Genomic DNA, 13281 nt, shown 5'->3' with positions numbered 1-13281 from the left:
GTTGTGCAGAATCAAGCAGGAGAAAGCCCAGTGGGCACACCCAGGGAGCCAGGAATGCACGCCAGCATTGCTTTTTTCTCCTCACTTTCCCTTTCCCTCTTTCTGGGTAGAAAAAGCGAAATTATGTAATTAACATTAAATTATACTTAAATGTAACTTTCAAAAAGTGTATAACACAAGCTGATTGTCCAAGAGATTGGCTCAGAGAATCTCCACACTGACACACTTCTGAGGAACGAGCCAGGAGGATGAAGCGTGTCATCTGGGAAAGTAACGTTTTATCACCGCTTGGAGTTCTGCTGTCCCAGCAGAAGGATGCTTTACGAGCCGGACAAGATGGTCGTTTGGTTTCTGTGAGCGGAGCCAGGCTGGTTCTATTTCTCCTGCAAACCTCGGAGGTGGGCAGGCGTGATCTTCTCCTGGAAGTCGTTTTCAGAGGAGCCGAGGCTTTTAAAGTGGAATTTGACTGTAGGGTCCTATCTACAGCTATGAAATCCAGGAGGAGGAAATAAATGCTGAGTGTCCACTTCCTTTCACGAACCTTGGCAAACGCTGAGCCTCGCTGGGCTCACGCGAGGACATTCGTCAGTATGACCTGAAGGGTGGATCAGCGAGCTGCTCCAAAGCCCGTCCAGCCCGGAGGTCTGGGGAAGCTGCAGGGCAGTGCACAGCTGTTTGCAAACAGCCAGCAGGGTCTGCGGTCTTGCTTCCCTCCACTGTCATCGGAGGGTCCCTCCAAATCACACAGGGCCCAGGCCAGCTGAGCACCCTCCTCCTGGGGTCCCCACCCCTGTGTAAAGCCAGTGACTCTGACTCTGACCACCCCGCTCTGGGGGACCCTCTGCTTTCTCTGGCACCTGAAGCACCTAGTGACTGTGGCAGGCTCCTTCAAGACAGGGGCCCCCTCTGGCACCTCTCTGATGCCCTTGCAGGGCGATGTTGATGCCTGGGAGCAAATGGGGGGTGAAGGCACCGTGGCCCGGGCGGCCTCGCGTCTGCAGCATTGTTATGGCAGCATTAAGGTGGCTCTGTTGGATTTTTACAAAGTGTCATTTTTCTGGAAAGGCAGGCAGGGTCCTTGTTCTGACAAACCACTGTCTTCCAGGTTTCTGAGGGACCCTGAGAGAGAGGTGATTGATGCACAGCAAGAGTAGAGGGAGGGACATGCCGCACACCAGCCTGGATCCTTCTGTTTTCTTACTAAGGGACCCCACTCCCTCAACTGCCCCATTCTCTGTGAAATTCCCTGCACATCTTTTTCCTGTTCATATCCTCATTTTCTCTTTTACCTTGTCATTCCTGAAAAAGCTACCCTTTTCATATTATAGATTGTAAATAATAGATTGTTTACAGAGTCGCTGGAGACACACAAGGAGATTAAACTGCTTGACACTGAAATTATATTAAATTGTTTGCTTTTGAAATGCAATAAAACAAAAATGAATAGAGTATAATAGCGACATTTGAAATGAATAGATAAATATATCATAGTCCGAGCCTTTTGTGTATTGTTTAATTAAAAGAAAATCACTATCCTCAAAAAATAGTCTAAAAGGGAGTTTTGGAATTGGCAATAATTTAACATCCAGCAAAATAGCCTTAAGTTAATTCTGCCCTTAAAATACTTCACTCCATGGACTCTTTATCACATCTTCGCAATCACACAGGAGGGATCCTTGGGACAAGTGCCGTTTGCATGGAGATCTACCTCAGCCCTCCCAAAGACATGGGAAAAGACCAGTCCTGGACGCACCCACCCATGGAGTCACCACACGGTCCCCATACAGTTTTGGGGTGGTTGAAGCAGGTCATTTTGCACAAGAGAAATCAATAAAAACAGGACACATCAGGTTTCCTGGAGTACAGACATCTATTGGGGGCACTTTTGTTCTACTATCAATGGAAAAATTTTCTTAGAAAACAGCAATGATGGGCAACCAAGGAGAGGGAGGCACCAAGCCCACAGGTGGGGAGGGGGTGTGGGCGCACATCTAATACTGAGCTGCAAGGAACTTCCGGGACACCCAGAACCATGCAACTCAGTCCTCAAATGACACGTTCACTCCCCGTGTGTAAGTGTGCTGTTGCTGGAACCCGGTGACGGGCTTTTTGTTCATCCTTTATTATAATACAAAACCTTACATGGACTTTAGCTAATAATAATAAAAAGATGAGATCTCAGCTAAAGAATAAATACCAGAGTGTATGCTGGGTGTGGGGCGGGGTGGGAGGGAGAGCGGCTGGAGAAGAAATGCCCACCAGACTGAAAAAATGCACAGAGAACCGAATCGTTCTCTCTGAGGTTCCCACCTGTGTCCATACAGATATCACGAAAGAGGACAAATCAGTTGGCTGGGTGCATTCTGAAGATTTTGCATAGTTAGGAACCAATATATACATAGTACATAACTTGGAATTATTTAATTCTGGAAATTATTTAAATTCAAGAAATCCTGAATTATTTAAATTCAAGAAAATAATTCTTCAATGATGATGTCGTTCTTCAATTGAACCCAATTATATGGAATAGAGACATACGGATGCTCAATTTGAGAAAGAAAATAATGCCTTTTCCTCCCTTCTTTCCTTTCCAATTTGCAGTAATTTAGGCATTTCCCAAAGAAATGATAAGCACCTTACTGTGTACTTATTAAGGCAATTTCATTAAGAATGGGATTTTAAATTCACACAAGCTTTCCGGAAGTAACCCAATCAGTATAGATCTTGCTTACCCTGCAGGCTAGCTGGCCTGGTTATTCCTCCACCGAGTTAAAAGTCAGAGTTATGGAAGCAGACGACTAGGTAACAGGCACTTTCGCACCCCCAGGTCCAGAAAGTCAAACAAGGCAAATGGCTTTTGACTTGTGGTCCCTTCTGCGCTCCCTGCAAACCAAGTCTCCTTAAAGAACTGAGATTAATGAAAGGAAATAGCAACTCAACATTTATTTCTAGATCTCGTGAGTGAAAGAACACATTGCCTGCTTGCATTTTTACTTCCAGAATGTTAAATCAAAGGAGAACACACAAAGAAATCCACCGTGGCAGTCGAGTCAGAGACTATAAACTATTGGCCTGTGTTTTCTTTTAGAGAGTTTGTTTATTTTACAAGCTGTACCTCCTGGAGCCCCCACTTGCCTCTGAAGCAGCAAAAACCTCTTGAATCTCTTAAGAAGAGGGACATACTTGTAGAGAATTTAACAGAAAGGCTAGCGTGGCATTTTATTTCTATAGCAATAGAAAAATAGCATTAACAACAAAAGTTTAGGCATCTGTTCTCCATGGGGAAGTTAGATAAAGGGTCCCTACTCCTTCCTTCCCAGAGCAAAAGGCTGAAAACCTGTCCTCGGTTTTCCTGTTCTGAGTTGCTCTGCCTGACACTCGGAAAAGTCTCTGGCTGTGACCACACCACAACCCTCAGCCATGGGCTTGGGTCACCATCAAAGGGTTAATAAAAACCAAGGTTTTTGCTCAAATCCTTCCTGTCAGTTACACACCAGATCTGTATTTGCAGAAAAACAAATGTGAATTCTCCATCACATTAGACAGTGAGAAATATGAATCTAACTAAATTTACAATTTTCCTCCAAAAGATGCTGGTGGCTATTTTTTAAAGGCTGAATGTGAGCTAAAAAGAAAGCAGTATTTTCCAGCATAACTGAATTCGATAACTGAAGACTCTTTGGGTTCAGCCCTATTCTTCATTTATTTGACGGGGAAATTCTGATCTAAAGAGGGGTTTGCCCAATTTTAAAGTCATTGCTCTTAGGATTTGAGAAGTAAAATTACAATTCTACAGGAAACCCCAAGAGAAGCTAAGTCATCTAAATCTTTCCCTGGTCAAAAAACAGAAGGAAACGATATTAAGATGGGAAATTGGGCGATTCCTGCCAGCCTCAATAGACACCATGCACTCAGCCCTCTCAACCATGTTCTTTCTTACACATAATCACAGGATCACGTTATTCTAAACAACAGAGTTGTGGATAAAATAATACAGATATTTGAAACACGTAAAACACTGTTTTGATTCAAAATGACTCTATTTTAAACTAACGACTAAAAATTTCTCTCATGTTGAAATAAAGTTATGTGCTGGCTTTTCCAGTTTCTGATTCAAGTCTCCTTTTAACGCGACAACCGTTAGTAATCACTGAAGAAAAATCCCATCGTGCCTTAGTTTACATCAGCATGAAAATCACATCGTTAATGTCACTGTATCTCATTCCAAAATAAACATTAAATTAAGGCACATTTAATATAACTAAATTGCATTCAAAGGTTTACTACTGAACCAAAACACAAAATACGTTCCTAGGGCAAACAAATATTACTTTAAAATAACCATGACTGAGTTTAAGACTTGATATATCTCTCTCTCCCTCTCTCTCTCTCTCCTCTCTCTCTCTGTGTATGGCTTTAAATACTACAACTTTAATCTCTATACTTTTTGGTGAATAATTTTTATAAATCATTGGCTTTAGAATTGTGTATGTGTGAGTGGGGGTTTCATGCAAGTCAATGTAGATTTACTCTTTTAAAAGCTAATGTTGTGTCAGTTTCAGGTAAATAGTTCCTAAAATTTCTTTGAAAAATATTTTCTTTATTAGTATAGGAATAAATGTATTGATCGGTGTTTTTCCTCTCAGATTTCTGGGATTCTACTCTTTGTTTAAGAATTATAAGGAACCACCTCTAATTAATTATATCTTGGAAATATGTTGAGATTCCTCATAGTCTGTAAAGAAGTGCAACAATGCAAATAATATCAGGAAAAAATGGATTTTTGCTCAAAGCACATTTTTACCTTATTCCTCTGAGATAAGGCATAATAATTCCTTATATAATTTGCTCATTTGAACGTAGAAAATCTTTTAAAAATTCTTGTGGAATATCTTTGCTTTTAAACTTTTTATTTTGAGATAATGTAGACTCACATGAAGTTGTAAGAAATAACACAGACAGATTCCTTTATACCCCTCACTCAGTTTCCCCCAGTGGTAACATCTTGCAGAACTGTAATACAATGTCACAACCAGGAAACTGACATTGATACAATCTCCAGACCTTATTCAGATTTCACCAGCTTTATGTGCACTCGTGTATGTGTGTGTGTATGCGTGTGTGTGTGTGTGTTTCGCTCCATACAATTTGATCACATATGTAGACTCAGGTGACCATGTGGACTATCTTTTTAAGCAGTCTCTGGTTTTAGTGTTTCATCGTGGCTTTCCTTTCGAACACATCCACGTCTGTATCTCTTAGATTCTATTTCTTCTTTATGGCTTTCTGTTTCTTGGCTCCAGTAACTTATTCATCTCTTCTTTGAATTTTATTGCCTCGTTCGTGAACTCTTTGCTAGTGGAAAGCTTTGTATTTGGTTTGCTCTTTGCAGCACATTTATCCTTTCCCAGGAAAAGACACAAACATAAACAGACATTCCAGTGTGCAATCACAGGGTTTTTAAAGACACCAGGGAGAATAGATTAATATAAATACTAAGCTTAAAACCTGTCATAAAAGTTCAGCCTTTAAAATTGGCTTATTAAAATATTTGTTTTTTTTTAAAGCCCAGATTTAAATGAAAGTTATGAGTTAGAGTGCTCTGCTCAGAAAGAGTTTATGATCTTTTTGCCAGGCGAAAGGAATCTGGCATCTGTGCCGTCTATCCAGAATACAGTGAGGCAAGGATGATGAAAAGTCAATTCTTTCAGGCTCAAGACTTGTCTGAAAATAGTACAGTTTTCAGAAAACCTCAATAAAGCAGTATATTTCAAATAACCTCAAACAGCCATTCTCAAAGTCCTGTACCTCCAGCCCCCACCCTGGCCAGATGGGTAGCAAGACTTCCTTCATGCAAGGTTGACGGAATAATGACAGATATTTAAGGGAACAATGTCCACATAACGGAGGTCAGCTCTCTACATCAGATCTTATCGATGGGTATTTTATAACAAAACATTACGTATAATTTCAGGTACCTCAGTCTTTCATTCTACTTCTTCTGGCCAATCAAAATCTCTCCTGGGATTCTCCATTTCCATTCTCCATAGGGAATTAATTTTCTTTTGAGACCAGCTAACATTCCAAATGTAGCAGTCAACAAGCACCTCCAAGAAGTAAATTTTCAGAAGGGAGGAAAAGGGTTACACATACTGGATGGTAAGAGGGTCATACTCTGTTGTCCAAAGTAACTAAAAGTTCTTAGGGAAAAAGTTAGTTTCTTGAGTACAGTAACCTACTGAAAATCTGTGCACATTGCAGAAGTTAGAGATGGTCTTTTTAACCACAAAGCAGAAAAAAGGAAAAATGTCCAATAAGTAATTGTCACCTTCTTCCACTCTCTAAGCCAGGTGCTTAGACCCTGTTCCCAACTCTCAGGCATTTAATGAGAATACTGAAAACTCCTTCTGAGATTTCCCAATTAGATGAACCAGCTGACTGTCCAAAGACACCTGATTTATTGTCTATTCATGTTTTTAAATGCCAGACCCAAAAAAGAAAGTCAAGATAAATATTAGCACCAGCCGTTCTCCACTATTTCCTGTGTTTCTCTTTATATCAAGGAACAATTTAGGCTTTTTATTCCTGTTGCTGTTTGTCTAGACACAGCTCTTTTCATATATGTGAAAACATCTCACATTAGACATTGAAAACACATACAATTTGCTGAAAGGTCTAACAATTCTTTGCTAATATATATAACTAACGCTTCTTTTAAATGCTACAAAAGAATGCCATTTAGCAACATTTTCAGGAAATGAAATCAATTATGATTGTATTTATACTCATAGAGACTAATGGGTTAAAAACAAAAAGGATACAAAAATGTTTGTTCTACATGCCTGATAAGGAAAAACAAGGTGTGTCCAGGATCATTAGTGTATCAAGAATTTCCATATTTCCCTTCTCTTCTTGTAAAGAGTGCGTATCTATCTACCTAAAGAAACTGTTTTATAGGACCTAGTCAGTTATATTCAAATATATAAGATTAAAAATAAATGGGCCCCCATATAGATCATTTGCTCTCCAGCTGAATGTGTTATCTCTTACATTTTAAGGATTTTTTTCCCCAAATAAACTCTTAACACTTTTCATTTACTTATTACAAGTACTGCCTTTTATTTTATATAATCTTTCATTGTGATCTATGTCTGATTTTTGGTTTTAGGAATGCAATTATTTTTAAATGAATTTTAAATGATCCTACTAAATTTTCATTAAGGTAATATCTCCTGGTATTTGCCTTCAATAATTTTCTGGAGGGAAGTCTTAATGATAATTCTGTTGACATTTTCCTTAAACAAAGCTATATGTGTACATTTTTAAAAGATGACATTCCTCATTTGTTTGTTCTTATTTCAGATGTGCTGTAAACTATGGATGGGATAAAGAGTAAATGGAATTAACTAATGGAGGCTCATAATTTAGGCAGCAAAACCCAGAATTAATGTATTATCCCACTGTAGCATTTTAGTACTCAGCCAATCCAAACTTTCTTTGCTAGAGAAATATGTGATTGAGACACTTTCCATCTGTTTTTGACAAAGATAGGAGAAGATTCCCATAAGTTATTCTCTGCTAGAAACTCTTTTTTAAAAACCTATAAAAACGATCATTATCTGAGGGGGCTATTTTATCCAAAGAATTTTCAGTGGCACAGAAATAAAACTTAAAAAAATAAAATAAAATCCACCTGTGCTAGATCAGCCTTTCGTGGCCACAGCAGAAACATGCGCAGATATTATAGAACCACATAAAAAAGAAATAGATATGTTTGGGGAAAGGGAGAAGGGGGGGCTGCACGCTCTTGATTATCTAAATTCCTTCTGTGTGAAGTAAAGACTTTTATAAAAACATTGCAACATGAGCAAGAAACTAAAGCACACTAAGTAGGAAGGATTTTCAACCCGTCTCTCCCCCCAAAATCTTGCATCCTTCATTGCCCGAGAGAGCCTTTGAAAGGGAGATGCCCACTTGTCTCCCAGAGCCCTCCGGAAAGGACCGTGCCTCCGCAGTTAGAGCTTGTCTAAAGGGACTTCCAAGGTGTCTGGTGAAAGGAGCCGGTGCAGGACGCCCTAAGCGCTCTTCCAGAGGAAACCAGAACTGCCAATGCTCTCAGCAGCTGTGTCCTCCCTGCCTTGTCCCGCGCAGGGCCCGGCCCGCACCGCCTCCCTTTCTCCGCAAACCTGTTTCCCAGCCTGGATCCCTGGCACTCCCCTGCGGGGTGAAACGCCAGGACGCGGCGCGGGCAGAGCCCCCTCCCAGATTCTCCAGGTTCAAGGCTGGGACCAGAGGCCCCCAGTTCCGAGGTCCGCTCCACCTGCCTGCGGGCAGCGGGGGTTGCGAGCCGTGGTGTCTACGCCGGCCTCTGCGCTCCGGTCTCCGAGCCTCAGCCTTGGCCCTGTGTCCCACGCTCCCGGCGCGGGGCCGTCCCCGGCTCTCTGGGGGCACTGGTCCCGGAGTCACCAGTGCAGGGCACGGTCCTCCCGCCCTCTTCAGGCAAACCTAGGCGCCGGCCCGAACCTCTGCGCCCACCGGCCTGGTCAAGGCGCTGACAGCTGGGCCCCCGAGGCGCGGGCCGGGTCGCCCTGCACTAGCAGCCGGGGAGAACTGAGTGTCTGCACGATGAACGCGCTCTGCCGCTCCCTGGGAAGAGGACGAAGCCACAACCAGGCACAACCCGGCTCGGGCAGTTCTCCTGCCGGCCTCCGCTCCGAGGGACTCAAAGGGCGACTGGTTCCCATCTCCCTGTCCCTGGCCCGCCCCAGGCGGTTCTCCCTCGACAGTCACCCACAGACCCCCCACGCAACAACAAGGATGGAAAATACAACAGTCACCAGTCCGTCCGTTGCCGACTAACACCCTGCATGGAAGCTTGCAAAAGGCCCCAGGGGTGCCCCTGGGACATGGGGGCTTCTCAACCGACCCCCATCTGCTGCAAGCAGGATAAGTGCGTCCCATCCACGCCGCCGCAGCCCGCGGGGCCTCCACGAGGGAGGATGCGCAGGCCGGGCCGCCCGCCCCCCGCAACGGAGGGCACCCGTCGCGCGCGCAGCACCTACCCTGGCGCGCCGGTCCGGACGTGGGTGGCGCGGCGCTAGTGGGAGGCGGACATGGACCACGCGCCCTCCATGCGCCACACGGAGAAGGCGTAGCTGAGGCGCTCATGGGCCACGTAGCTGCAGCTGGTCATCTTATTGTCCATCTCGTCGCTCTGAAGAACCTGGTAGAGGAAGTCTATGTACCTGGCGGCCAGCTTGAGCGTCTGGATCTTGCTGAGCTTGTCCGAGGGCAGCGTGGGGATGATCTTGCGCAGCGCCGCAAAGGCCTCATTGAGCGACTGGGTGCGCTGGCGCTCGCGCACGTTGGCCAGGATGCGCTGGCTCTGCAGCTCCTCGAAGGACTGCGCGCTCGGGCTGCCCTTCTTGCCGCGCTTGCCCGGGGTCGGGCTGCCATCTTCGCTGGACTTCTTGCTGTAGCGCCGCTTCCGGCCGAAGCGCTTGGGCTGCCTCTCGAGCTCCTCCTCGCTGGTGCCCAGGCTGTCCACGGGGGACACGGGCGAGCTGGAGCCCTCCTCCATGGCGCCTGCCCGGCGCGCGTGGGGCTGGGGGCGCCGGGCGCCAAGCGCGCGCCGCTGGCCAAGCCCGCGGTCGCCGAGCACACGCTCTCCGAGTTGCTCGAAAGGCTCTGATTTCAAGGCCGGCTTGTGCAAAACTGAGGTCTCCGGGAGAGGAAGTTATTCTAACTTTTTTGGAAACTCTAGCCGGGCTTGGTTGCTAAATAGTTGTCAGGAGCGAGGGCGGCGCGCTGATTGGCCGCCGCGGCCGGGGGCAGGACAAGTTCTGGGGCCTTCGCCGGCCGCCCCCGCCCCCCGGCGCGGCACTTTCAGTTTTGCCTCCCCCTTCGGCCCGGGCCGCGGCGGGCACCCCGGAGGCCGGGCCCTCGCGTGCCGCCTGCGCCTCCACCTTGGCATCTGGCCACTCTCTGGCCGCCCCGCAACCTGGGCTCAGCCGACCTGGCTTTGTCTGCTCCTTAACGTGGTGATCGGGCCCGCCGGGCTCCAGGCTCTCTCCCGGGGCGCGAGGGGCGCGGGAGGCGAGTCCTACCCTAGGTACGCTTCTAGGAGGTGAGGACGCGGCGGGTAGCCCTCGGGGGCGCCCAGGCCTGGGTGCACCTGGGCTGCCTCCGGGCGCGCAGCGAGTTCGCGCCGCGGCCTGGGGCCCGGACTGGTGTGGGGGACCTGCGCGGGCGGGGGTCCCTACGCCCCGACCCCGGGCGTGGGGACACTCAGATGCCCTTGGAGACACTGCTCCCCACGCACGCACTGCGGAGATCCGTGAAGAGGCGGCCCGCTCTGCCCAGGCCGTGTATCGGGGACCGTTTTTCACCCCTACCTGCTGGGGAGCCCCGGCCCCGACGTTTTTCGCAGATCCTCCTTCTAAGTGCTCTATACCTTCAGCGCCCCAGCGAGCCTCTGCGGGAGCGCCGGGTGCCCGCCGCGCCCACCTGCCCGGCCCTGCCAGGGATGCGGGAAGCCGGCCGGGGGCGCCCGCTAGGCCTGGCCTCTGCGCAACCCCTTCGCTTCGCGAGTCGGCAGTGGACGGAGGGCTGTCTGGGGAGCGGCACAGAACCGTCTGGGGCCCGGCCTGCGCGGCCTCCCCTGCACCGGGCGGCCGCGGGCAGCCCCCGGCAGGAAGGCGCGGTGCGGCGGGAGCGCAGGACCCGGCCTCGGCGGGCGGCACCGTGGATCCCGGCCCCGCGCCATCTGGACGCCCAGCGCGGGCGCGTTTGAAGCGGTTCGGGGGGCTCTTTGTTCGCCAGGCCGCTCTGGCTCGGGGCCTGGAGATGGTTTACAGCTTTGATGCCTTTGAACCTATTCCCAGGTGACCAGGCTCAATTAGACCCGGGCCTGAGCGGGGCCGTCAGGCCAGCGCGTGATCAAGGGCAGGCTGGACCCTTTTATTGAAGTTGAACTCGGGGCCGGGAGAGCGCTCGGGCCTCGGCTGCTTCTCGGGCCGGCCGGCCGGGCAGCGACCACCGCGTGGGGAAACCCGAGGGCGGCCCTGTGCGGGCCCCCCGGTCGCTCAAGGGCACATTTCCCGAGCAGCCGGGGAGCGTAGGCAGAGCTCCGTGAAGAGCAGGCCCTCACACAGACGTGGCGACGCGACAGCGCTGTTTGCAGCTTCTTCCCGGCCCGCAGGCTTCACAGTCCCGGGACTAAGGGTCCTTCGGAGTGGCCGCGCCCAGCCCCACTCGCCTGGCCGCCCCCCTACCCCGCTCTGGGAAGGCCCTCAGTTTATCCAGCGCAGCAACATAGCTTTCTAGATCTGTTTCTTTAAAACAGATTCTAAAATTCTAAATTAAAAATTTAAGGAACAAAAAAGAGAGTGAGAGGATCCTGGTTCCCAGCCGTTCCGGCGGCGCCAGGGCGCAGCCCTTCCTGAACTTTGAGCCTCAGAACTGGCCTGCTCCTTCCCCCCGACTCGCCTTTCACTGTTGGCTCGACTCAGCGCAGGACAGCTGCGATGTGCTGCTCTTTTACCAACTCTGTGTGTCAGTCAGGTTGGGGAGTTCGAGGACCCAGACCCCCGTTTCTGGCCCAGCTTAAATGAGCCCAGTGACATTCCTCCTTCCCAAACCCGGAGAGCGTTTAGGGAGGAGAGGAGCCTGCCTTGTAGCCCGGTCCACCCCCCTCTCTGTCTTTCCTGCTGGTGATGGGCATCTGAACACTTTCTGCCGATCATCTGCCTGAATTACAGCAAGAACACCGCTGGGGTGAAGTTGTACTTACAAAGGGCCCAAACCAAGGTCCAAGGCACACATCACACACAGGCAAGATTCTCGTTTGAAAAATCCCCCTTAAAAGTTTCCTTTTGAAAAATTGCTCAGGAGGGCATATGACAAGCCTTCTTTACAATGGTTCTACCATTGCACACCTGTGACCGCAACAGTGTTTAAGAGCATTGTTCCTCCCTATGTGTATGGTGGATGGGTGCTCGCTCTCCTTTCCAGCCTCTTCTACTATTTCTTCCTGAATCGAGGGAATGGAAAGCGAAAAATGACCTTTCTCAATCTGGCAGCCCTGGTCTGCAAGATGCATTCTTGTGGGATGTGGAAAGGAAAGAGGGCCACAGGCTCTGCCCCGTTTTTAAGCCCAGGAGTGGAGACGCGTGGTTTCTCTTGGCGGCACAGTGTCTGGTCACTGGAGGTAGGTCTAGAGCGTCCATCTTCTGGGCTGGAGTGCAACAGGAGTGGCGTCACGTGGGAGCTGGCAGCAGCAGCCTCTTGATTCCAGGGCGGTTCTGGAATCACTGCTGTCCTGGTACAACGAAGCAGCAGCTCCAGGTCTGCAGTACAGTTTGGAAGTCATTTCCGAAAGCTCTACCCAGAGCTTGTTTATTCGGCTCCACAGCAGTTCTCTCAGATCCTCTAATAAGTTGTTTCCCGCATAAACCAGCCAGCGTGGGCCCTGTTCTCTGCAACGGAACTCTGACTGAGACACCCACACTCTGGACTGTGGTCTGGAAGATGGACACCAAGGGCTCTCCCCAGGGTGCCTTGTTTCCTTGACATCATTAACACTCACTTGTAATGTGGGACTAACATTGGCCTTTGGCACACATTTATAAATGCCTTTGAGATCTAATCAAAGTCGTTCTTGCAAAAAATTCATGATTTTTTTTCACTTGGAATATGTACCAAATTTCAATTGAAAACCAACATTGGAAAGATCAACAGTGACATAAGAAGCATAAGAGAGGGAACAGGGTATAGGGTCCGGAGCAGAAGCCAGGTTCCTCCACATAAACCTTTTTTTGTAGATTTGACTTTAGAATCATATAAATGTTTTGTGTAATTATAAAAAAATCACAATGAAAAAAATAGAAATCCCTAAAAAAGTCAAAAGCAAAATCAGACGAATGTTCCTAATTTTGTATCATCTTGGTGGCTTAACCGTGCAGACTGGAAGAAGTTAAGATAGCTTTAACACTGCAATTTGACGATCCATCCCTAATGGGATATACTGTAAAGGCAAGAAGAACTGTGAAAAAGGCTTAAACTGTTTTCAGTATTCATATTTCTAGTAACAATACTGCTATTGTCATTCTGAAACTGTAAGCTAAAGCAAATAAGTTGTTATGTTTGTGTCTTTGGGAATCAAGATTTCCAGCCTGAAAGAAAAGAAATACAAATAAAAAGTGAAACAAGTTAGGTAAGACCATGTCATTCTAAATTTGTTGGGAATATCAATATGAACTCATAACATATTTTCTCTTAAAC

At 47.8% G+C, this 13281-nt stretch overlaps 1 protein-coding gene across 1 annotated transcript in view; it reads right to left on the bottom strand.

Moving 5' to 3' along the window:
• The window catches only part of TWIST2 (twist family bHLH transcription factor 2), a 52378-nt gene extending 42707 nt beyond the window's left edge, over positions 1-9671 (bottom strand). Inside the window, exon 1 of the mRNA XM_058533320.1 lies at positions 9063-9671. Coding sequence (XP_058389303.1) covers positions 9098-9580 — 483 coding nt within the window. The 5' untranslated portion in view covers positions 9581-9671 and the 3' untranslated portion in view covers positions 9063-9097. The remainder of the gene's footprint in view (positions 1-9062) is intronic.
• Between the last annotated feature and the right edge of the window lie 3610 nt (positions 9672-13281).

The sequence above is a fragment of the Diceros bicornis genome, chromosome 37, assembly GCF_020826845.1.
Source record: "Diceros bicornis minor isolate mBicDic1 chromosome 37, mDicBic1.mat.cur, whole genome shotgun sequence".
NCBI lineage: Eukaryota > Metazoa > Chordata > Mammalia > Perissodactyla > Rhinocerotidae > Diceros > Diceros bicornis.
This window is presented reverse-complemented; position numbering and strand designations above follow the sequence as displayed.